Genomic DNA, 25,538 nt, shown 5'->3' on the forward strand with positions numbered 1-25,538 from the left:
ATTGTTTGCTGTTAATATTTATTTTACACAAGCAAATATTTGAATGCAGGACTTTTTACACTTAATGTTGAGCACTATTTGATGTGGTATTCTGTGTTGTGCGTCCATAAAAGTCCAAGAGGGTTCACTATTGGACGTTCAGATACTGAACCAGTTTTGCACGTCCATAGATGTCCAAGAGAATCCCTACCCAGACATTCAGACACTGAACCTGTCTTGCATGTCCATAGACATCCAAAAGGGGTCCTAGTAAGACGATCAGATACTGGATCCATTTTGCACGTCTGCGTTCAGATCATGAACCTGTTTTGCACGTCCATAGATGTCCAAGAGAATCCCTACCCAGACATTCAGACACTGAACATGTCTTTAATGTCCATAGATGTCTAGAAGGGGTCCTTGTTGGACAATCAGTTATTGAACCTGTTTTGCACATCCATTGATGTCCAAGAGGGCCCCCAGTCAGACATTCAAATATTAAAATCCCATCTTGCATGTCCATAGACGTCCTAAAGGGGTCCTAGTTAGACATTCAGATTTGTTTTGCACTTCCATAGACAAAAAAGAGGGTCCCTAGTCAGACATTCAAATTTTGATCCAACTTGTATGTCCATTGACACCCAAAAGGGTCCTAGCCAGATGTTCAGATACTGAACCCATTTTGCACGTCCATAGACATCCAAGAGAGGTCGGAGTCAGATGTTCAGATATTGAACCCAAATTGCCCATCCACCAGATGTACAAAAGGGGGTCTGGACCAACTGACGTCATACAGACATCATCAGAAAGTCCCCCTGATGTCGCATGTTTGCTGGGCACAAGCCTTAATAAAGAATCTGAGTACTTCCACCAATGGTGGTCAGTAAATAGGTTCTCAAATCATCATCATCATCCCAACACCAAATGTGTCCATTCCAGATGGGGGAAACACAACCTGATGCCCAACTGCAAAAAAGGGACTTATTTCACCAAACTGATACTTGTTAATGTCTGAGCCGATCACGTTGAGACTAAAGAACTGGCGTCTGACCGACAGACAAAAAAACCAAAACAAAATAGTGCACCAAAGTTGGGCTGCAAGAAACCAATGAGCACTGGTGAACTTAGATGTACTGAAAAATTTTTTAAGAAGAGGGTGTTTCCATCTTTTCTTTAAAAATCATGCAACATAAAAAATATAAACTTAGAACTTCCATCTACTTAGAAATGTATTTGGTTTATTGTTGCTTCCCTCAGATGTTTGACCCCCTCTGTACCCTGTGATGTGTGCGCAGACTTTGACACCAGAAGGCTGTTTTTATAAATTCATCTGCTGGGGAAAATCTAACTTTAAATTTGAGTTTAAGTCTGACACAGCAGTGACTGTTCAAGTATGACTTTGTGACATCACAACTTAAGTTAGTTTGGAGGGCAATCATTATCCAATATCCAAACATGTGATTTGGAAACCGTGGAGGACATTTTAATGTTTTTGTCTGCAAAACAAATTTGAAGGGGGATCTTTATGTGGAGGATTGCTGTGAATGTGATCATGCCATACAGCCAGTCTGTAATAAGGAGAAAAAGGAAAGTAACCCGGTTTCCCTGTTCTGGAGAGTGGGTGGTCTTAATTTTCTATTGATATGCCCTTATGCTGTTGGCAAACTTCCTATCAAACTCTCCAGCGTTCATAAGCAAGCTCTTCTATGTTGGTCCCTCCTTTATGGCATCATATCCTTATCACACTGCAATTCAAATATATATGACAATAGTACTATAGCCAATTACAGCATTACCATGGATGGAATCTCAATTTTTGACAAAATAATTCATCAGTACTGAATGTGAATTAGACATTAACTTATTCCGAGAACAGTACCACCTGCTGAATATAAATGGACAGGCCAGACTCTTGATGGTGAGACGTGGAATACTGTATTTACCCTGCCTTACAAATGTGTGCTGTCCAACAAAATCAAAGAGATGCTTTTTAAAATTATACATAGATATCATCCAGTGAGCTCTATTATTTATAGATACATTCATGAGATGACTGACAAATGCACTTTCTGTAACAATGTGGTAGAAAAAGCCGTTTCTATTTGTCTTTTATTGAGAGCCTCCTGTGTTTTTCATTTATCTGCTGGATTCACAGCCTCACATTCAAAGACACAAACTGTCTAAATGGCATCATAAAAATCCACTCTAAGACCACAGGAGTGACGCAATGGGTTTTTGCAATCAACAAATCCTCCAGAGAGCCACAACTATTTTAGCTTCTTCTGGGCATGTTCTTGCAGGCGAATTTCCACTGCTGCTGTCAGGGTGTTGTTATGTTTTAGCTGCTTTTAAATCTAACCAGTATTCAAAATCTTGTATTCCCTCTACTATTCATCTTTAAAATTCTCTGTAAATTTTTGTTTTTATAGTTTTTATTGTTTTTTTGTTTTCTTTTATGATAGCTTATCTAATCACTTTTATTAATAATAGATTCCTAAATTCCACTGAACTGCATATTTTTTATTTCTATTTTTTATGGTTATTACTCATTTATTTATGTGTCCACATGTATGTTATGTTATAGTATGAGTGCAAGGCAAGCTGTTCAAACAAATTGCCCCTGGTGGGATTGATAAAGTTGTCTGAATTTGAATCTGACATCTGAAAACATTAGAACACTTATTCTTTCAATGTGTACTATTATCTATTTTATACTATACATATATATATATATATATATATATATATATATATATATATATATATATATATATATATATATATATATATGTACACACACATATGTATATGTTGAAGTTCAGTTGAATCTTTGAGGCCATTTTGACAAGAACATTTCACTCAAAGAACCTGATCTGTTAATAATATTCAAAAATCCAAATTTCTCCAAAAATGACCAATATATAATCAATGTTATTATCTTAGCTCAGTTTTACATTCATAACACAAAATAGCCTACTTAAAGACATTGCCCTTGTATCCTTCTTTCAAGAATTCACATCTGGATCTATCCTCCTGAGACACTGTGTCCTCATATGAGGACATCACATTTTGGGTTTATTTGACCTTATACTTCATTTTACTTAACTTAGACCTGCTGTCCTCATAAATGGACACTTTTATGTGCCCCATCTAGTGGTAGTAAGAGCACAGTACACTAATCCATGTAAAAACAAGATGGCAGCAATCTCTGCCAAGTCAGTCTACAGCCGATCCCCACAGAAAAGTGGACATAGTCCGAAACCTGATGACATTTCTGCAGTTGAAACGTGTTTGTAGTTCGATAGGGCAATAAAATTGACCAATTTCAGCAACAGCAACAAGCAAGGACACTGTTAATTACGAAATACTCTTTTGAAGACATTGGGACTTTATTGTTGTCTCGTTTGAGAGCACTGGGACTTAATTATCGTCATAATGTTTAGTTTTTTAATACATAGAGTATCAGTACCTATTGATGCCAAATAGCTAGGAGAAATTAAAAATGCATACAAAACAAAAATTCGGGTCTCAGGAGGATATAGCTTAAAACAATATCAAACTAAAAAATATATAATAAAAAATGAGCAAAACGATTGATTTATGCATACCTTACAACTTTATAACCAATTAGGTAAACCCCTATATGTGTTCATACTCGTGTTTATTTATTTATTTGTTTATTGTCTGGTGTTATTGCTGAAGATTGTGCTTACTTGTTAGGTTATTCTCATTTATGATTTATGATCATTGCTTTCCACTTGGTGTGCAAACTCAATGTAAAAACACCACATGCGTTGTGTATAAACTGTTAGTACCGGATTTGAACTGTGGGCGGCAGTGTTATGTCTTGGGCTGTTAGGACTACCGGAAATCGAAGAGAAGAAGAAGAAAGAAGGGAGCGGAAGAACTGTTGTGCACGTAGCACAAAAGCCGCGGCATATCGAAGTCTGGGAACGGATAGTTGCGTGCTTACATAAATAAATTACACAGCACTGCTGCTTTTCTATATTTTTAAAGTATCGTGTTTTGTAAAGCTCGAGTCCCACATTGTTAGCTCGCATACTTGCTAACTAGCGTTAGCGAACTAGCTAAAACTGCTAGCACGTTTATCGCCATTTTGCGCATTCAACAGCCCAAGACCTTCGCCAGCAGCGAGGTAATCATCCCAGAAATGTCTGGATACCGACACCAAAAATAACATTGCATATTTGAGATTGCTAATGCTAAAAGTTTAAATGGCCATGTAATGTTACGACCCTTCTTTTGCCGCAGGTGTTGAATTCAGTAGCATGGCAGAGGCAGACCGACCAGGGAAGCTCTTCATCGGTGGACTGAACACCGAGACCACCGAGAAGGCCCTGGAGCAGTACTTCAGTAAATATGGCAGGATTGTCGAAGGTATGAGTGGAACCACTGTCCGCCATTTTTTATCAGTTCATACCAAGGATAACTCAGGATAAAATATTTATTGTTAAAAACGCAATGCTGTTTTAGTTATTTTTAAAATAGCCTATTTGCGCTTTTAATGTGTGCCCTAACTTGGCTGTAACGTTAATTGTAAAGGCATTAAATGTAGGTGAATTCCTTTAATGCTTATTTTGTGAATTAGTTGTTACAAATCTGTGAATTTATTGGTATCATTTCTTAAACGAATCTTAAGCTCATTACCCCCTTTCCTCCAGTCCCCATTTTCTCGTCACTTAACATGAAGGATATCCTGAGATATCTTATTGCCAAGGACGTTTATGTGCAGTTTTGCTGCAAGATATAAGGAAATCTTTAAACCGTGCAAGAGACATTAGTTAAAACCAAAAGCTATTGGTCTTGGTTACAGTTCTTAAAATGTGGGTAACAATAAGCTTTCGTCCATTTTAAATCTGTAGCAAGATCAATGAATGTTGTACCTTTGTCAGACAAAAATGGAATCAGTCACAAAGCATTCCTCTCACTCTGCATTTCCTCATTCCAGTTCTTTTGATGAAAGATCGCGAAACAAACAAATCAAGAGGCTTCGCTTTTGTTACTTTTGAAAGTCCGGCTGATGCAAAGGATGCAGCGCGTGAGATGAATGGAAAGGTAAGTACAGTCTTTAATCAGCCATAATCTTAAAAAAAAAAACAAAAAAAAACATCAGCTTGAAGTTGTGATTGTAATTGTAACTCCTCTACTACAGTCTCTTGATGGCAAGCCTATCAAAGTGGAGCAAGCAACAAAGCCCCAGTTTGAGAGTGCTGGCAGGCGAGGACCTCCGCCCATGCACTCCCGCAGCCGTGGTCCACCCAGGGGCCCCCGTGGTTCCAGGGGAGGCCCTGGCAGTATGAGGGGCCCACCATCCAGAGGTAAATTCCTAATTTATTTGGTTGGTTGAGATAATATAATGTGTGTTAATGCAATATATATATTTATATTAATATATTATTATCATATATTTTGGAGCATGGTGTGTTAATATTCGCATTTCTTGTCTGTGCAAAGACTACTATGATAATTCAGGGAATGTAGAACCCTTCTTTAAAGGGATGTCATCCAGAGGCCCCCCTCCGATGAAGAGAGGACCCCCAGTTCGTAATGGAGGTCCCCCACCCAAGAGGTCTGCCCCATCTGGTCCCATGAGCAGAAGTAAGTGTGTTGGCTGTGTACACTTAAAAGAGATTTTGTAGCGTCCAATTTTCACTTAAAATCTAGCTCTGCTGCAAGAACCCAGATGGGTTATGAAGTGATTAATGAGTCAGTTTGTCATTACTTTGTGTTTTTCAGCCCCCATGTCAAGAGACAGGGATCCCTATGGTCCACCCCCTCCTCGCAGAGACTCCATGATGTCCAGGAGGGATGATTATCCATCACCAAGAGATGATCATTACAACTCCAAAGACAGGTGGGACATTCATATTTAGTTACATCATACAGCGACGTGAAACTAGTTGGATGAGCAAAGCTTTTGCAGACTTTGTTGAGCTAAAACAAAAGTAATTTGAATGTTTGTTTCAGACATCTTTACATCATTTTGTTAAACACAAGCTGTGAGAAAAGTTTTGTGGACTTAAGATATGTGCCTTAAGAAAACTATTTGAATACACATTACAATAAAACATGATTCAGATTTAAATATTATACTTCTTAAATCTCAATCTGTTGCCCTTCTTTTACTTAATTTGAAAATGAATGGGCAGCTGGGTCTGAGCTTTCCTGTATCTGAGATAATAAAACGCAACTAATATTTTTAAGTTACTTAGGTGTAATGGAAATCTTGACTCTATGGATGTCAGACAAAAAAAGTATATAGAATATTTAACATATTCTGGTTGCAGCTTTGCAGTTTATTGTGCTATGTTTTACAGCTACTCCAGCCGGGATTACAATTCCAGAGATTCGAGGGACTACGGCCCTCCTCAGAGAGATTATTCATACAGAGAATACTCCAATTCCAGCTCCCGAGATGACTATGGCTCGATGTCGAGGGGATACAGGTAGGAGTATGGGTCAGTACAACAGTTTAAAAATTGAGATTACATCTCTCTTGGTCCTTAAATAACAGCTGTTCCATTATGTAGTGACCGTGATGGTTATGGGGGAGGCCGGGAACCCAGAAGCTATATGGATCGTTCAAGTGGTGGCTCCTACAGAGATTCATATGATGGTTACGGTAAGATATGACTCCATTAGTGTAATGACGACAGATAACCACTGTGGCACCAAGAAGAGCTGCACAAATAACCAACCAAATCATACCATTGACTACCGCAATCTCCAGTCACAAGACGCTGCAGTTGTCCCCCTCCCTAAAGGAAGCAGCATTTCAGTCAGCCTCTTTAAGCTTCCCTTTGCTGCACCCCTGACCTGCAATCCAAGTTGCATATTTTCATGCTAGTAGAAATATGACTATTGGCATCTCAGCTGAGAAACAAAATTCCATTTGAAAACTGTCCACATATCACAGTCCATGTTACCGCTGCATTCGGCAAGAGAATATGTGTTTTGGCAATATCATGCAGAGATAACACAGAGTATGTAATGTGCCCCAGAAAGTTTGCAACCATAAGGAACCCCAAAAAGTCCTTGGAAACATCCGTTGACCACTCAGTATATGTTGCCTAGCAGAGCACTCCCTCAAGGAGTAACGTTCAAAAAACCATCAAGACAACTCTGAAAACCTCGTCCTTACCTACAGTTCTAACACTTGGAGCTCTAAAAGGAAAAATGGCTTCTCAAATCAATGGCATGCTGAAATGGGTAACACTGCCCATTTATTCCCTGTGCTTGGATATGTTACTGCCCATATCAACTAAATATCCATGTTAAACTTAAGCTCGATAAAACATGTCGTCCATTAAATTTATTTGTCAGTGAATTCTATTGGCAAAAAAGTGAGCACTTTAAAGTGCAAGAAAATGTATAAATTGAACCTTGCCAATTACCTGACCAACTTGACCCTGCAGGTAACTCTCGAAGCGCCCCACCTTCACGGGGCCCCCCACCATCCTATGGTGGGAGCAGTGGAAGCAGTCGTTACGATGACTATGGCAGCAGTTCCCGGGATGGCTATGGCAGTCGTGACAGTTACCCCAGCAGTCGGAGTGACCCATATCCACCTAGCCGTGGTGAGCGAATGGGCAGGCAGGAGAGGGGCCCAGCTCCCCCTGTTGAGAGAGGCTACCCTCCTCGTGATTCGTACAGCAGCTCAAGTCGTGGAGGGCCACGTGGTGGCCGTGGTGGCAATCGACCCGATAGAGGGATGGCTCGCAGCAGATACTGAACTGGACTTGGAAATCACATTAAAGCAAACGTTAGTCTCCGTGCACAGTTAACACTTGTTTTGGAAGAGCTCTGACGAGACAAACTATCCATGTCTAAATCTGTGGAATATAAGGCTTAGCTTTGAATTGTATTTTGACTTTCCCAGTTTTTTTTTTTTTAATGTGTAAAAGTTATTTTGTTTTTTTTTTTTTTTAGTATTTCTCTTGCTCATGTAACAGTACAGTTACCAAGTTAGTGTTAGTTTTTGTACACTCAGTGCTGTTGGAATCTGCAATGCCCTATCAGTCTGGCTTTCCTACTCTAATAAAGCTTTTAGTTGTACCATGACCACTGCTCATCGATTTCTCAAAACAAGACCAGAGACGGTAACACGAATGTCAAGTTACAACCTGATCTCCTTTACAAAGTTCTCTGCAAAGCATAGGTGAGTCTCTGCTCGTGCTTTATAAATAGTCAAATGACTTGAGTTCCTTCTTAACACAAATGTGCCATCAACTGGACGCTGCTGTTTTCAAGGGTTAGGCAAATGTTACTGTCAAAATGTTCCAATGTAGTTTCCTTGGAAATGGATCCATCACCCTAGAGCCATTCGATGGCATGCAACGACAAAACCAAAGGCAACAACAACCAAATGCAACTCGACTGGTAGTCAACAGCTGGTAAGCAAAGCAAACCTCTTTGTTTCTCATCTGTAAATGAGTTTCTCATTGTCCTGTATTGCAATCTCCCCTCAAAGCGTGATACTCGACAACTTTTCCCTTCAGAGGACAAAAGAAAAAAGGAAGTCAACTGAAGGTGCCTTTTTCATGTTAATCCGTTGTCATCAGCTAACATTGTCAAAAGTGCAGCAACATCCCAAGAAGTTTCGTCCCTTGTCAGCAATGAAAGTGTAACTGCCATTTTGCCAACTGAGCCCTCAAAATGACCCTTTTTTGCCTAACCAATCGTCCAACCTCAGTAAAATGATTGGCAACAGTGCTTTTTTTTAAATTCCCAAGTAAAAAAATATCCCAAGTATTGGTAAGAACTTTTTCTTGGTGAAAATTAAGAGCCATTTTTAATTGAAGAGCCATTTTCTCAGTATCAAAACCTGTTCCACAAGCATGCCAATCCAAACAATGGAGACCTCTGGAAGAACACCACCGTCCTAACTGCAAAACTGGAAACAATCGCTGAAGCAAATTCACAGTCGGACCGAGGACTATAAAACCATTTTCAGATGTTTCATGAATACATGATCAAAAGAAGGGCAACATGTTAATTGTATGTTCTCATTGCAGGATGACAGCCGCTCCAAGGCAACTGCCCTTGCAACGTAACCTGAATGTGTCCGCAAGTTGTTGGACCAATGAGACCACAGTGCACCAGTGTGGGTACATCCACCAGGCTGATTGTAGTGCAGGTACAAGAAGTTATTTGCAAAATAAATGTGTGGGGCTCTTTTTTCAGGGTGTCTGCAGGTCCTTAAAGGCTTAAAATGTCTTAAATTTTCAAAGTATTAGACCTAAAAACTCATTAAGTTGTCTTAAATTTGGCTCTTAGGTCTTAATGGCCACACAAATCTAATTGATCCATTTTTCAATTTCTTTTTGTCAAAATGAGTCAAGCTAATATGCTGATGACGTGGCTTTAGTTGGTCTTTTACAGCAAACAGACCAATCAGGTGAAGCTGCCTATCTGGCCCACACTAATGCCCTTCAAACATGGTGTCACATCAGCAAGTTAGAAATGAATGTGAGCAAGACTAAAGAATTGATTATTTGCACAAAACAAGATCCGGAGACAGCCAGTTTCACTCGATGGTCAATATGTTGAAACTGGAAAATTTGAAATACCTTGGGATGGTTCTGGACTCCCATGTGAGCTTCTCTTGAAATACTGAGTATATTTTCAAGAGATGCTCACAGTGACTTTATCTTTTTAGGACACTAGCCAGGTAGCCTTGGTGTTAGTCAGCAGATTTTAGTATTAGTGTACAAAACTATGGTTGAGAGTGTTTTAACTTTTCACCTACCTGCCTGGTACGGTCACCTTAACAGAATAAACTCTAAGATTATGACACTGGCAAGTAAAATAATTAGCAAGCCACAGAAGCCCTTGACCCAACTCTTTACTGGAAGGACGAGAAAGAAAGTTAGGCGTATCTTGGCAGATAGCTCCCATCTTCTCTTTCGCCAGTTTGAACTCTTGAGCTCAGGGAGGTGCTATAGAGTCCCTCTGGCAACCAAATATGTATTTAGGAAGTCCTTCATCCTTAGTTCCATCAGTATCCTTAACTCGACAAAGTTACAGATGAGCTTCAAACCAGACACTAAAGTGATATGTGTTACGTATACTGTTTGTCTGTTTTTACAATCTTGTCTCGTGTTTGGTGAGCCAAAGACAAATTTAAAGATATATATTCTATTCTATTCTGTGGGAAAGTCCACATTTCTATTATTTCAAATCTTTAAATCTGACACGGAACCCAAAACTGTGTTTTTACTCTTCACTTTCACTTACCTGCTGGTAAAATGCAGATTAACCCAACTTACTCCAATAACCATATTACTACATAAAACCTACCTGTCTGCACGGGACCATATTTTCCATTATACTTACCTGCAATGCTTGAATAAGAAAAAGATTATTTTCCCGAACATCAGTTTTAGATTTGGTAAAAATGGTCTTAAAAGCATTAAGTTTGAGTAATCAGCTTGACAAACAAATCCTCCGCACACTGACATTAAGTTTGAGTGTTTGATATCTGCAGACACCCTGTATGCATGCAATATTGATTAAATGCACTTGTTGCAAATGAATAAATGCATTTACATTGCTGTAAGATTAAACTGTTGATATATAATCAGTTGTTTTTTTATGTTTACTGCCTTTCAGATGCTGGCACAGGCTTCTGTTGAGAGCTGGTTGAATCTTCAAGTGGAGATGTGAGTTGAAAGTTGGAAGAACTCAGGCTGAAGATTTGCTCAATTGAAAGTGTTTCTGGTGTTTTCAATAAAGACTTTGAAAGGATCTTTGTTGTTCACTCAGTTTTGTCTCGACATGAAAGAAGAATGCAGGTAGCACAGTCGTTTCCTGAATTGGATATTGTAGTTTTTAATGTGTCACGTGTTTGTGTCCTTTTTTTTCCCCACCTCCATTGTGATACTGAAGCTTCTCTAATGGTGAAACAATCCAACATGATCAGTTACCATAGTGAATTTCGAGTCTACATAAATGGGTTGGCAGCAGTAGTCTGACAGCTTGTATTGCTGTGTCAGAAAACTTCAGCATGACCTAGTTTGCACTTCATCAAAATGGTACACCATACTGAAGATGCCATGGTGTTACAGTGAATGTCAGCAGACTAATTACACATCAGGCCTACTGATCACACACTGACTTATTCCTACTGTAGATTTTTTCTTTCCTCTTGCGAAATCTGCTGATGCACACCAGATATCACTTCCCTGGTGCTGCTTCCTGATCACTGCTGCATTTTAACCTGTAACATAATATGTGAGAAAGTGCCCTCTGCCAGCATGTGCTACTATGCAGTGGGGAAAAAAAGAGCCGCCTGTCTATTGTTGAGGTGCCTATTTGCCAGTAGGGGTGATCATCATTTTTGCGTGTAGAAACAGCGTCGTCCTTCCCCCCACCGCCTCTTTTTTTAACTTCTAGCAGAAGTGCGGATGTGAGTTGCATATTGATACGGAACAGGCCGCCAGTTTTTTTTCCTCTTAGCAATGCGTGCTTAGGCAATGAGCATTTTGTGGAGCTATGAATCCAGAGGAGCAGACTGTAACGTGGTTGATATCACTAGGAGTGCTCAGCTCGCCTAAAAAGAACATAGCGGACCCGGAGGAGTTTTTGAAAACATCGCTGAAGGATGGAGTCGTCCTGTGCAAGCTCACGGAGCGGCTCATACCTGGCTTCACTCCCAAGGTGAGTTGTTGATCTAAGTTAACTTAAGTCAACAAATGCCAAATGATCGACGGCTCCTGGGGAAAGGAAGGGAGGGGTTTGATGGAAACGGTACCGACTACAACTTCTCCACTGCAGCAGGCCTTGCATTTTTTTGTAGCTCACGGCAGCACCCGAGCCGTGAAGTTTTCAATAGCCGCCTGTGCGTTTTGCGTAATGCCCGATGCATCGAATTACAGCTGCGTTTGGGAGACTTTTTCACGTCAGATTTCAAGATGTGGTTTCCTGTGAAGCGAGGAAAATGTTCCGCATTCTTGACATGAGTGAGTCGGTGTGGACACCCACCAAAACAGGGACTAATTCGGTAGGAAGAGTGCATGAAACACATCGGGCACCGACCATATTGGAAAGCTCGAGTAGGGGGGGTGTTACACGAGACTCAGTTTATAAACAACTTTTTTGGATGTGATAAATCAACGTTAACAACATGCTTAGCTCAGTTGTTGAGATGACAAAGTTGATAATGATAAATAACAGTTGCAAAGGTTCGTCACTTCCTCCTGAAAGGCTCTTCCCGGTGCGACCTCCCCCTTTGAAAAAAAAAAAAAAAAGAAGCGGCGTCAGTACAGCTGAAGTAGAAAAAAAACCGGAAGTGCTAACTTCTCTCTTGTTTGATTTCCAGCTCCGTCTAGTTTGCCACTGTTTCTGTTTTGCTGGCACACATTGCTCTAAAAAGGGCAGTCTGGACTTTATTTACAAGCAGCGAGTATAAAAAGTTGTCCGCCATTTTTATTTTCAAACGTTCTGACTTGGCCGTTGACGCGACTTTTATTTTGAAAGTTTGAAGTTGAGCGGATGTCGTGTTTAAATATGGCTACTTTGACGTTTCTGTGGTGTTAATGGTTATGTATGCATGAAGGAGACGCAGGAAGAATCCACAGTTATTTTGACAACTGTAGGTTACCACTCTCCGATATGCTTCAGCCATGTTACTTTATGCGCTTTTATGTGTTAGTGACATTACAGTGACGTCGGCGTTAGATAAGTGCCTGTGTGTGTCAGATGTCTGTCTGCCATACTAAGCCGTGGTTTGTGTTTATATATTTATTTCGTGTGTGTGTGTGTGTGTGTGTGTGTGTTCAGTATTGCCAGGATCCGAGAACTGAAGCCGACTGCATTACCAACATCAAGGAGTTTTTAAGAGGATGCTCGTCCTTGAAAGTGGAGGTAAGTTGTATCTTGTCAAGTTTCCTGTGATAAAGTAGGATGTTTTGACATGGCCTGACCTCTCTGTTTCATGATCTCTTTACTCAGCCATGTGAGCCCTCTGCAGTTAACACACAAGACTTAAACACACTCTCGCATGTGTTGTGATCTGCTTACCCTGCTGGCATATGTTTTCCTCTCACGTCCATGCTGTCACTCACTCCCACTGATCAGACAGGATGGGGAACTCTTCTGACTGGTGGTTTTCACATGGCCACAACTTAGTTTTCAACATACTTCCTTTTATATTCCCTTTCTCTTTTTATACTGCAGTGACATTGATATTTGCAGGTTATAACAATCCCCTCAGGCGTACACTGCAGGGCTGCTGAAATGACGTCCTAATATTGGAGGGAGGCAAATCACTCACAGATGTTGGGAGTTTTCTCTGTCTCTGTACCAGCCTGTTTGTGACCACCACACTGGACAGTAATTTCTCCTCCAGCTTTAGAAATAATCCTTTCTGGTCTTGAGTCACATCACTTGGTTTCTTTAAACAGCTAATTGAGTCAGCAAGCTTGGCTCACTGCAAAGTCAAGTGGTTCAGTAGTTCTGCCCAGCTGGCTTGTTATGTCTGGGAGGTCCCCTTTGCTTTTATCCACCAACCCTGCCGTAGCCCATAATTAGACCTTTTGCGGTCTGCCAGTAGCTCATGGGCTGAAGTTTTTTGGAGAGCTGCTGTCAAATGTATCAGTCAGGGGATGTCTGTGGCGCTACAAGCGAGCCCTACCCATCCTTTGGTCAGTGATGTGATCATTGAACTTTTTCTCTCTTTTTTTTTTTTTTCGTGCCACAGCAAAATGTAGTGCCTGTTTGTCCTGTGACTGCACAAAGAGAGCAGTCATACTGCTTTCACTTCTGCCCCCAGATGCAGAAAGAGGAAGCACCAATTACTGCTCAAGGCTACTGATTTTTTGCTGCGTTATAAACTGCATGAGATGTTTATTTGTTCTGATTTTATGCACTGCTACAGCCATCCAGAGTAACATGTATTCATCACATGACTCATTGAACGTGGCTCTAACCAGGGTCAAGAAGTCAATAATTGTGATGTGAGGCGTATGTACTCTGCTTTGTTGTATCAAAACAAATATTTTTTCCAGTATTTTCTACTTTTGAAGCCACTGGTACAAAATATTATGCATAATTATCTGTTTTTTTGCATGATGAAAAGCAAACTTGGTCGTCATGTAGACCCTCAGGCTGACCCCACACCTAGAGATGTAATGGTCACACTTGCTTTAACTCTGGAGGAGTTTGTACACAACCCACGATGACCAAGGCAGAACTACTCAAACTCTATATTTAAGATGTTTTATTTAAAATGTGAAACCTTATCCGCTGGAGGAAAGAAGATAGCCGTCTGAGACAGAGCGAGCAAGCAGTGTGACCGCCTGTGTGTGCACGAGCGTCGATGTGCGCGCGCAAGTGCGCAGCGACTCGCAAATGAGTCTGGCACTGTCTGTTTTATTACACACCGCTAAGTCACAAAATATGGGTCATGCTCAACATGTCAGTTTTTATCTCTGTCTTGTTATGGGCTTATTCAAATCCCTGTGTGTGTTTCATTGTGTGTGTGTCTCACTCTCTATTGTTTGTGCTGCAGTCCAGGCTGTCTGTGTGTTTGTGTATACTAAGCGAGACTTACCGCTCAGATCTGTCCTATCAGTAGCAACACTTCTGATTTTGTCTTACTCTTCTTCCCCATCTGATGAATTCCAGCTCGTATGAACAGATGGTTTGGGTGTTTTTTTTTTGTTTTTTTTTTGGTCTGATGCCATTTTCTCTGTTCCTTTTCCATCCAGGGGTTTGAACCAGAGTGGTTATATACTGGCGAGAATTTTGGCAAGGTGCTGACCACTTTGCTGGCAGTCAACTTTGCCACACAAGGTGAGAGTTTTGCCCTCTCTTTCTGTACTTCCTGTCACTCATATCGGGCAGTGCTTGATAAAAATTTGTCATCTGTGAAAGTAAAGAATCAAATTGTGTGGAAGTGCGTACATTGTCTGACCAGGACACTGTTTTTGTGCTCAGGTCAGAGTGTAGAAAAACGAGAGATGCAGAATCCAGGTCTGGATTTAAAGAGTTTATTTAGATGCAGTTTGAAGCAGATACAAAAAAATATTGTGTGAAAGGAAAGTGTCAAATACTCAGGCCCGTCACAGTTTGCATGTGTCTGGTTCTATAAAAATACACCACAACAGCACAGACTGATACAGAACAGTAAATCTGGCACAGACAGCAAAAAGCAAACCCAAGCTAGACATAGGCATTTACATAACAGCTTGCATACAGAGCCAACGGCTAATAATGTCTGCAATGGAAGCTATCAATTAACAATTAGCAAGAACTAAATAGGCATAAAACTGTGCAGCATATAATGACAGGTACTTGCAAACAAAAATAGTGGCATCTGGTCTCACATTACAGTGTCCTGATGTGTGAGAAGACATCATGAATTCATTAAAATCTGTATATTACGCTATATACTGCACAAAATGATTCTTTAGTGCTCATCCTTTCCTTGCCACTTGATGCAAACATGAAAATAAACAAGCTCTGATAGTGAAAAACATCATGTGTAGCTATATATTTAGCAGTTAGCATTAGGTTAGTCTCTAGGTTTTTATAGTCTCAGGGGTTTTGCAGGTCATAAATGTTACTGTATATTACGTGTACTTTCTTTTCTTAGATCTAACATGTCCACAAACACATTTTAAAATACAATTTGCTTCATGTCTGGGCCCCTGTCGTCAAGCTTCTGATGGCTTATTAGGGTGTTCCATTTCACATCTCCATTATTTCTTACGAATTGTACATGTATTTTTTTAATCTGTTCTTTTTTTGTGAATAAAATTGAATTGACTGATATAAGCAGCAGCAAAGTGATGCCTTTTCCACATGTATTTGCTATAATAAGAATAATAACTTTATTTGTGCAGCCGTTTTCAAACCAGAGTTACAAAGTGCTTTGCAGAACATGATAAATAAGTAATAAGTACACACCCTCAAGATAAAAGCAACAAAAAGATAAATAAAAACAGAGAACAACTAGATAGAACAGTGTGTGTGATAAACAAAATAATAAAAGTGAGAATAGAGCGATAGAAACAAGACAAACAACAGATGAAAAAAAGCCTTCCTGGGAAAGTAGGTTTTAGGGAGTGATTTAAAAGAAGCCACTGAGTTTGCTGACCAAACTTCCTCAGGCAGGGAGTTCCACAGCTGCGGCGCTCTTAACAGAAAATTTGACGGTGGTGAAATCATAGTGGTCTTGGTCATTTTTCACAGACTTTGTCCATGCAGCCATTGTAAATCATGACTGTGTGTGTAACCCGTGGGCAGCTGGTGTGGCAGTGTGTGTTTGTGTCATGCTGGGTGCCATATTTACTCATGTGCATCCATTGTGAATAATATCCTCTTTATGCGTCTTTTCCATTTAGATTAAGCTTAGAAAGGAGCAAAATGTGCAATGTGACTGAATAGGAGTGTATCACTTTTAGACACACACACACACACACACACACACACCCTTCTCAAGTGCATTTCTTCAATAAGGACGCAGCATAAAATGGTTCGCAGTGCAGCAGCCTCACAGCAGTCTGGGGCTAATTACTTTGCTCCAGAGTCCTTGTTTGGGGGCACTGAAGAGGTAATACTGGTCTCCCTCTAGTTTCCTGCTTACTGGACAACAACCAGCAGCCTCAGAAATACATAGTCAGCGTTTTTAGATCAATCTGCCACCTCTGCATGCTTTATGATAATCGCATAATGTTCCAGGCTATTTGAGAACATGCGTTTGTGAGATTCTTGTGTGTAAACAGTGAGCTGTGGCTAAATGACAGTAAGGGTGGAGCATGATTTTAGTGCTGCAGCTAATGATTCATTTCATTTCTGATGAACTGATTAGTCTGTAAAATTGTGAAAAATGACCTTCACAGCTTGCCAGACCTCGAGGTGACGTCTTCAAATTGGCTGTTTAATGTGATTAACAGACAAGTGCACCAAATCCTCACATTTTGGAAGCCAGCAGCAGCAGCGAGTATTTGGCATGTTTGCTTGATGATTGACTAAATTGATTCATTATCTGGATAGTTTTTGACCCATCAGTAATAATAACCCTCACCACAACTCAACAAGTAGTCTACATGATGCACAGTTTATGTCTGCTATGTTTCACCATCTGATTGGTCCAGCCAAAATGAACATGCACCCTGGTCTTCCAAACTTGTTAACAGGTGATCATATCGAGGAGAATTATGTTCTAAACTTTCCTTATAGACTTTTCTGCATTGAGACAATCTTTCAAGAAAGAATCACAGTGCTTCTAAGAACTGATTTTTTTCCCCCCTCACCTCTATTTGATGATATGTTACACCTGCTATAGCGTTTTAAATGCACGATCAATCTCTTAAGTGCACTTAAATGAAGGGGAGGATACACGCCACTGTGTGAGACGTGGACTAGAAGCCTCTGTCAGTACTCTGGCTCTGCTTGATATGCAAATCTTTTACAGGCTGGTGATGCCCGGCAGCTGTTCTCCCATCTTCAAAAGTGAACTTGATTTGAAGTGGATTAGTCACAAGTTAGCTGATATGATCAAACATACGAGGCCTCTGTGTTTTTCCTCGAGATCCCCTTCCAAGTCTGGCTTTGCTCCTGACTTACTTTGTGTTCCTGTGCTCAGAATTTATGTTTGTTTAGGGGAGATGCTTTTGTGCATAGCCTGCATACAGAAATAACTGTGGTAACCACAGAGCGAAGCTGACAGAAGGGCTTGTTAGGCTTCGCTGTATGTGTTCGGAGTGGCATGCAGGATCAAGGAGCCCCACCTGGAGTACATATAGGCTGCCTTCACAGTCCTGTTCGACATATCAGTTAGGCCTCCCTGGCGCTTCAGCATATGGACAACAATAGGTAGTCTCTACACGTTACATAGGTTCTACATGATCTGCTGATAAACGTGTTACCGTAGAATATTTTACTGCCCCTAAGTCAAAGTGCACTAAGGCATCAGTCAGTTTTATAGGCTCTGTGTTAAACTCCTTATTGGATCTGAATTAAAGGTTACTAAGGCTAATGGTGCAGTCTTATTTATTTTTTATTCCTCTGTGATTTGCACAAGGATTAGGCAGTGGGCCTGGCTCGCATCCAGCTGGCATTTGATAAGGAGGCTTCAGTGAGTCTGTTTCTGCTTGTTGGCATGTAAGAGGTTGCAGGGCTGCCATGTGTCACTTTTCAAGTGAGTTCTGGCAACAAAATTGATACCTCTGTCAGTGAAGCTCAAGGACTGCACTTATGCTGCAGGACAGCTGGCAGCCACTGACCCTAAATCACTGTTCCTCTGCTGCAGTGGCTCAGTGATGGCACAGTGGAGGGGTTGAGTGTTGGTAACATAAATTAGATTTTGATTCTTTTTTTCACTAAACTGCACTTCAAATAGGAGATGGGATTGTAGGACATTTTGTTAAAGGGACAGTTCACCCCAGAATTGAAAATATATGTTTTTCCTCGTAGCTGTAGTGCTATTTATTAATCTAGATCAGGGGTGTCAAACTCATTTTAGTTCATGGGTTACACACAGTCCAATTTGATCGCAGGTGGACCGGAGCATTCAAACCATTGCATAATATCCTCTAAATAACCTCCAAATGTTTCCCTTTTCCTTGTTATAAAAAGTATATTTTAAAAGCGCTAATCCATTTTCAATCAAACCGCCTGTGATGTCTTCAGAAGGATTAAATGCAATTTTAACAATATTTCTCAATTGTTCCTCGTTCAGTCAGTTGACTACTCACTGTCATTGCATGTGCATTTTTTCTGTACATTTCCACTCCTCCTGTGTAGTAATCCCAACATCTTGGCACATCTGGCCTTGTCTGTTTGACGCCCCTGATCTAGATTGTTTTGCTGTGAGTTGCAAGTGTTGGAGATATCTGCTGTAGAGATCTCTGCCTTGTCTTTAATATAATGGAACTAGATGTCACTCGGCCTGTGGTGCTCAAAGTGGCAAAAATTACATTTGAAAAACTCAACAGCAATGTCTCTTTGCAGAAATCATGACCTGGTTACTGAAGATAATCCAGAGACCTTGTTGTGGGCAGCGTCATGTAGGGACTATTTTCTTTCTACCAAACTTCACCTGTCAGCTGTGTCACTATGCAAAAGGAGGTGTGCATCTACTCATGGACGAGAGGCTTGTGCTTGTGACAGCGAGATGTGAATTATAATGGCTTCCTCCTTGGCTGAGCTGCAACGTGAGCTAGCTCAGTGGTGCTAGGTGAGCTAGCAGTAGATGCACACTTCCTTCTAAACAGTGATATGTTTGTCATTCGGTAGGAAGAGAATAGTTGCTACGTGAAACTGCTCACAGCAAGGTCTGTGGATTATCTTGAGTAACTGGGTCATGATTTCTGCAGAGAGACATTGCTGTTGAGTTTTAATTTTTAAAATACATATTTTTAATTTTTTTTAATTTTTGGGCGCTTTGAGCACCAGAAGCAGAGTGCCATCTGGTGCCACTGTATTCAAGAGACAGCCGATACCTCCAGCACTCTGCAACTCACACCAAAACAATCTAGACTGATAAGTAGAGTAGTAGAATTTTGGGGTGAACTGTTGCTATGAGTGATCACTGAGACCTATTTATATTATAATCTAAAGACATCATGTTGCCTTACAGCTGCTTTTTCTTATTTTGCAGCAGTGTGCCAGTTTTGGTTAAATCAGATGATTCTATCAGGCATAGTAAATGTGTAGCCCGTGTGTGTGGGTGTGTGTTCCCTGTCCTGGGGCTGTGCAGAGCAATGGACCGTACTCACATGAATTATCATCACGTTGTCAGCCCCCAAAGTACGTGCACCTGCGTCAGCTGTGATGAAGATGATGATGCATGTGTTTATGGTGAAGTTTGTTGTTCACCTGATGAAGTTCAAACATCAATGTACCCGAAATGAAAAAGGCTCTGTGTGTGTCCACAGACTGTGCTGTTGAGAGGTCATGTTCGCAGTCTGGTGCCCACTCCCCTAGTCAGTCGACATCTTCACACACACTCTCCTCTGCCAAATCCAAAGGCTCTCTGCGTAGGCAATCCAAATCAGTGGTAAGGTCTTTTTTTATATACAGTATGTTTAAGTGTTTGTTCACTTGACATGCTTGCTTGCTTTTGCACGTTTTTAATGTTGTTACTGTCAGATCATTAAGTCGTTGTTTACCCCAGATGATTGCTCAGTGCATTCTCCTGCATAATGAAGAGAAACAAGCCAAATGCGCAGGTCAAACAGTGGGTTAATGTTGTTTTATAACGCCCCGTGTACAGACAAGCACATGCAGACAGATATTTCTGCTGATACATCCCATGAGCTTTGTGTCTCTGCTGCTGACCGTCTGTCTCTCTAACAGGAGATGTCTGAGAACGGCGGGGGGGGGCAGCTGATGGTGAAGGCCCGCTTCAACTTCAAGCAGAACAATGAGGACGAGCTGTCGTTCAATAAAGGTGACGTGATTCAAGTGGCGCGACAAGAGGAGGGAGGATGGTGGGAGGGCACGCTCAACGGCAAGACAGGCTGGTTCCCCAGTAACTACGTGCGGGAGATCAAACCCTGCGGTGAGTCGAGACACACAGTCTGGATCGTGATTTCCTCAGTATCATGGTCCTCAACGTTTCTGAGGGAGTTTTTATAATATGTGCAAAACATAAATGTAGCTTAACTCACATGGTAACTTGCATTTAACACTTTATTTTTGAAGTGTAATGATGGTGTAACGGTAGAGTGCGAAGATGCAGTGGCATCGCTTTGGTTTTAAAAAAAAAAAGGTGATGAAAAACTGTGAAGTTGCAAAACAGATAGCAGTTTAGTGCAGCCTCAGGCCTCAGAGATAGCATGACATTTTTGACATTATGTGTGTTCCAACACATTGTATGAACTATAATTAGCACTAATTAAAATCATTTGCAGGAGAGAATATGAAATAGAAATGCTGAGGTCTTGTTCAACTGAAAAATAATTTCAAATGTGCATTGTTATTTGTGTAGGTCACTAAAGAGGTCATCTTTCCTTAGAAGATTTTTTTTTTCTTCAGTTGGGTGTTTGACTCCAAATTGATTTCAAAGATGCTTGTTAATGTCTGGATGTTTGATATAAATATTTTAGATGATTATTTTGAATTAGCTCTGAGGAGCGCTCTAATCCTTGTTACTTATCTCCTCCACAGAGAAGCCAGTGTCTCCTAAAGGAACTCAGCTGACCAAGAACTACTACAGTGTGGTGAGTCAAAATGATGCAGGACATGTAAAGTTGAAAAACTCAGCAGCAGTGTCTCTTTCCAGAAATCTAGACCCAGCTACTTAAGGTAATCTATAGACCTTGTTGTGAGCAGTTTCATGTAGGAACTATTTTCTTTCCACCAAACAACATTCTCCAACTGAATCACTGCACAAATCTAGATTGATAAATAGCACTACCGGTAAGACGGGTGGGCTGAACTGTTTCTTTGACATAACCAAACAACTGATGAAGTATTGTAGACCAATACAGACAAAAATAATCCAGATTTTCCTGATTATTAACCAGTTTTACCCGAACATTTCGTTTATAGGAAATACTGTGCCGTCACAGAGTCATTTGCTGAAATTAAATATTCTGCTGATTGTGCTGCTTTTGCAGGTGGTGCAGGACATCTTGGAACATGAGCGGGAGTTTGTCAAAGAATTACAAACAGTGCTGAGTTGTTACCTACGACCACTGCAAGCCAGCGACAAGTAAGTGCAATGACAAGGAGGTGTGGCAGAGCCATGAATGGGCACCAAACACAGAGGGCAATGTGGATCACCAGAGAAATCTCGTTGGTTAATCGGATGATCCAAAAGCCTTGCATTAGATTTTTTTTTTTTTTACTATTTCAGTACATATGAATTTAACATTTTCAGAAATTGGTGAATATTGTTGAATTAACATTGTGATTGACATTTGTCATTGTCTGTGTTTCTTCAGAGTGAGCAGTGCAGACAGTGCCATCCTGTGTGGAAACCTGGAGGAGATACTCACCTTCCAGCAGGGACTGTGTGTGGCTTTGGAGGACTGTACCAAGTAAGTCACACTGGACACAGACCTCCATTAAAACCTTTGTAGCTTGATCAGTTTCATTTAATTAATTACTCTCAGTGTAGAGCAGCATTTGGACCGCAGCATACACCCTGCTGTGACTGCTCTGTGGGACATAATCAGACGCCCTTAGAAAACTATTGTTCTCATTTATGTCCTACAGTAGCTCATTTACTACACTGCACACAGAGCGCACATTATTGCCAAATGTTCTGCAATGCATACCATAGCTGATTATATTTATGCAATCACTTCCTTCCTCCCAAACATCTCCTCTTATTTATTTCTTCATGGTACAGATACCAACATGCAAAGACTGGAAACATTTTTGAATTAGGTAATCCATCATGGTGAACTTGAAGCACAATATATTTTCTTCAAAGTTTTATATATATATATTATTATATTTTATATATATTATATTTGTACTCATTGATTTTAGAAATCTGCATGTGTTACGGTGCATTCATGCACTGGTGGGGAAACTCTGAACAGATCTACTTGGAAAATATGTCTGCCTTGGGGGAAGATACAGTCATACATTTTAGAAAGTATGATACACTTTGGAAATATTATGTAAAACTCAAAGAAACACTGTAAATTAAAAAAAGGTTCCAAAACTGCAAAAACAGTCTTGTTACCTACTTGTCAGTAAAACTGTGACGCCCTGAGCAATGACAGCTTTTCACTTATTGGTAAATGATGCAGGATATCGTCGCTCCAACACTTTCTCTTAGTCTCCTTCCATATCTCTTTTCATTTCCCAGCCCATTTCTTTGCTCTTATCACCTCTCTAACCGTGTCTCTGTCTCTCTGACTTTGCAGAGTCCCAGAGGGCCAGCAGAGAGTGGCGGGCTGCTATTTAAACCAGATGTGTCAGATCAAGACTCTGTACCTGGCTTACTGTTCCAGCCATCCTTCAGCTGTTTGCATCCTCACCGACCACAGGTCAGCCCCTGCACACAGAACAACATACCAGAGCCATTCATTACCACAACAAAGAAAAGTCTGATTCTGAATCATGAAGATATTTTGAGAATTGGGATGAATAGTGCACATGGATAGCCCTGCTGTCATATGATAAATGTGTTAAGTCATGTAGTCTATAGACATTGATGCTTGCAGTGGGACTGGGCAATATAAAGATATTATATCAACATGATATGAGTTTGTGGCGTAGCTTTATCTCCATTTGAAGAAAGTATAAGTTGGGCTCCAGACAAGAGAAGAAACATCCACATTACTGATGATTATTTACCAACCCTCACCTATGGTCATGAGCTCTGAGTAGAGACTGAAAGAACAAGATCGTGGATACAAGCGACCAAAATGAGTTTCCTCCATGGGGTGGCTGGGCTCAGTCTTAAAGATAGGGTGAGGAGCTCAGATATGCGGAGGGAGCTCAGAGTAGAGCCGCTGCTCTTTTGTGTCGAAAGGGGGTCAGTTGAGGTGGTTTGGGCATCTGATCAGGATGCCTCCTGTTAGAGGTGTTTGGGGCACGTCCAACTGGTAGGAGGCCCCGGGGCAGACCCAGAACACGCTGGAAGGATTCCGTATCTCGGGGAGAGGGACGTCTAGGGTGCTTTGCTTGGCCTGCTGCCCCCGCAACCCGGCCCCAGATAAGCGGAAGAAAATGTATGGATGGATGGATCACAATATCGATATGGAGGTATTTGGTCAAAAATATTATGATATTCGGTTTTCACCATATCGCCCTAGATTTTTTAGGCTTTTGATTGACTTTCATGAGCCTAATGGTAGTAGACTCACTCAACCGATGAAAGTAACTACTTAATATCTGTTAACAAGGTTTTTTCTTTAAAAAAAATAAACAAAATAAACAAACAAAAAACAGAATCTTGTGATATAAACCAGCAGGGGTCACAAGATGACTTGAAGTGGTCAGGAGATGATTTCTTGGATAAAGAAATAAGAGGAAAAAAAACATTAAGCTACAAGAATGGTCTCTATTTCTTAAACTTTTCTCTTATATTTTCTTTTACAGTATGGTTTTGCCTCTCCTGGCCCCCCAAAAAAGTTTAAATTGAAAGTATAAGAAGAGAAACACTATTTGAACTATTGAACTGCTGGCTGCTGCACTCTGTAAGATGTCAAAGGCAAAAAAGGTTGTGAACCCTCAGACTCTGTTTTTGTATCGGCATTTTTCACGGTAATTTGAGCCATAGTTTTAAGAAGAGTTGCTGTGGGTCATTGGTGTGTGATTTCTGAACTGTAGTTTAGCTTTGAGCCACAAGATGTCAGCGTCGCACCTGTAACTGACTTGGAGGCCAACCTGAGTCGGAGCAGTTACACCGAGTCCTCCACGTGTTTAAAGTTTCCTTCTGTTCAGTTACTATAATAAAGCCACATTTTCACCGCTGTTAGGAAACTGTTTTTCGCACATTGATCTCAGTAGCTGTGAAATAGCAGAAACGCCATGGTGTAATTTAAATGATTCAGTCTTGTGTAACGCAGATGTAGCTTGTCAGCTTCTACACTGTGAGCTGCAGCTTAAGTTGAATTACACACAGGAAGCTGACTGTTGACAGGATACACAGTATTGCGGTTATGTTACCAGGCAAGCGAGGCGCTTTTTTCACAGAAAGCACATTTGCATTTCAGTTGCAGAAGCCCTTTTTCTGGTGACATTTACTCACCGTTAAAATATTAGCGATGCTACAGGAGGCCGCCTGATTGAAGTTTTGGATCATGGAAACATGAATGGTGTTACTTTCAAAGCATTTTTTTTTTTTTAAGTTTGCAGTGAACCGAGCATGTTGCAGAAAAAGTGCAGAAAGTGATGACCTCATTTGTGCTGCCCTTTAAATGCATTCACACCCTTACAGTTGCTTGTGGTCCATTTTCTCACATACAACAGGTGTGATATATTGTGTTAATGTTTCTTGCAGCTATGACAAATACATGGAAACCTTTGAAAAGTGGCTTCATACGAGACCGGATTTCTGTGCCTTATCAGAAAGCGGTTTATTTATTTTTTTATTTCAGTGGTTTGTTGTCACAAGATCTGAACTCAGTGCCCGTTCAGAGAGCTTTTCTTAATGCAGTGAATAAGCATATGATTAAATTGTGACCTTTTTGGAGGATTACTTTTTAGTTTCAGGGTGTAAATGCCCTTATGTTGACTTGTGTTATGTTGGTGTATGTAAATGTAACTTTGCTCTGGAGGCACGCTCTGTGGAAAAAAAATTTCCCTTTGGGGACATTAAAATCTATACATCTATTAATTTTCCACTTACCTACACAGATAACATAGGGTTTGATAGATACTCTCTTGCAGTTAATAGCATTTCCAAAACTTGAGTGGATGGTTAAAACATTATTTATGCAAATGTATGTGAATACCAGTCCTACTGAGTGTGTGCCATCTGGACTCACAGACATATTTAGTTAAATTGACAAACCTTACATTGAAATAAATCCTCAAATTAATGCAATGTAATGACCAAACTGCTTTTTGCATGTATGGTATTAACGTATCATCATGTTCTCTGCATCTTTGAAATGTCCTTG

The 25,538-nt window shown here is 40.5% G+C and overlaps 2 protein-coding genes across 8 annotated transcripts in view; both read left to right on the top strand.

The window, feature by feature from the left end:
• Positions 1-3,845: 3,845 nt before the first annotated feature.
• Positions 3,846-10,746, top strand: rbmx (RNA binding motif protein X-linked). Of its 3 annotated transcripts, XR_013491828.1 has the most exons (10): positions 3,853-4,135; positions 4,252-4,377; positions 4,949-5,055; positions 5,153-5,318; positions 5,455-5,598; positions 5,737-5,854; positions 6,318-6,446; positions 6,531-6,622; positions 9,015-9,136; positions 10,612-10,746. XR_013491828.1 is itself a non-coding variant. In XM_033633519.2 (9 exons), exons 2-9 carry the CDS (start codon positions 4,269-4,271, stop codon positions 7,730-7,732), a joined length of 1,182 nt encoding a protein of 393 aa, XP_033489410.1. In that variant the 5' UTR covers positions 3,846-4,135; positions 4,252-4,268; the 3' UTR covers positions 7,733-8,061. The 3 variants fall into 3 exon arrangements, 2 of the variants coding, with proteins under 2 accessions (XP_033489410.1, XP_033489411.1); XM_033633519.2 differs by lacking the exons at positions 9,015-9,136; positions 10,612-10,746 and adding an exon at positions 7,416-8,061 and having other exon boundaries at positions 3,846-4,135; XM_033633520.2 differs by lacking the exons at positions 9,015-9,136; positions 10,612-10,746 and adding an exon at positions 7,416-8,061 and having other exon boundaries at positions 3,864-4,135; positions 5,482-5,598.
• A 465-nt stretch (positions 10,747-11,211) lies between these two features.
• Positions 11,212-25,538, top strand: part of arhgef6 (Rac/Cdc42 guanine nucleotide exchange factor (GEF) 6) — a 34,399-nt gene continuing 20,072 nt past the window's right edge. For 3 of the 5 annotated variants that reach the window (XM_033633113.2, XM_033633114.2, XM_033633115.2), the window contains exons 1-9: positions 11,213-11,658; positions 12,781-12,864; positions 14,709-14,793; positions 19,884-20,005; positions 20,305-20,509; positions 21,118-21,170; positions 21,570-21,664; positions 21,897-21,992; positions 22,833-22,955. In XM_033633113.2, coding sequence (XP_033489004.1) covers positions 11,494-11,658; positions 12,781-12,864; positions 14,709-14,793; positions 19,884-20,005; positions 20,305-20,509; positions 21,118-21,170; positions 21,570-21,664; positions 21,897-21,992; positions 22,833-22,955 — 1,028 coding nt within the window. In that variant the 5' untranslated portion in view covers positions 11,213-11,493. Of the gene's footprint in view, positions 11,659-12,059; positions 12,593-12,780; positions 12,865-14,708; positions 14,794-19,883; positions 20,006-20,304; positions 20,510-21,117; positions 21,171-21,569; positions 21,665-21,896; positions 21,993-22,832; positions 22,956-25,538 lie in introns of those variants that run through there. The other 2 variants (XM_033633116.2, XM_033633117.2) reach the window with 2 other exon arrangements.

This window comes from Epinephelus lanceolatus, chromosome 7, assembly GCF_041903045.1.
Source record: "Epinephelus lanceolatus isolate andai-2023 chromosome 7, ASM4190304v1, whole genome shotgun sequence".
NCBI classification, from domain to species: Eukaryota; Metazoa; Chordata; class Actinopteri; order Perciformes; family Serranidae; genus Epinephelus; species Epinephelus lanceolatus.

What these genes read in the sequence shown, in the direction of transcription:
- rbmx (XM_033633519.2), top strand. Translation starts at nt 4,269, where the DNA reads ATGGCAGAGGCAGACCGACCAGGGAAGCTCTTCATCGGTGGACTGAAC. An exon ending in GAGGGGCCCACCATCCAGAG is followed by an intron (nt 5,319 to 5,454) that starts GTAAATTCCTAA and finishes GTCTGTGCAAAG; the next exon opens with ACTACTATGATAATTCAGGG. An exon ending in CATTACAACTCCAAAGACAG is followed by an intron (nt 5,855 to 6,317) that starts GTGGGACATTCA and finishes TATGTTTTACAG; the next exon opens with CTACTCCAGCCGGGATTACA.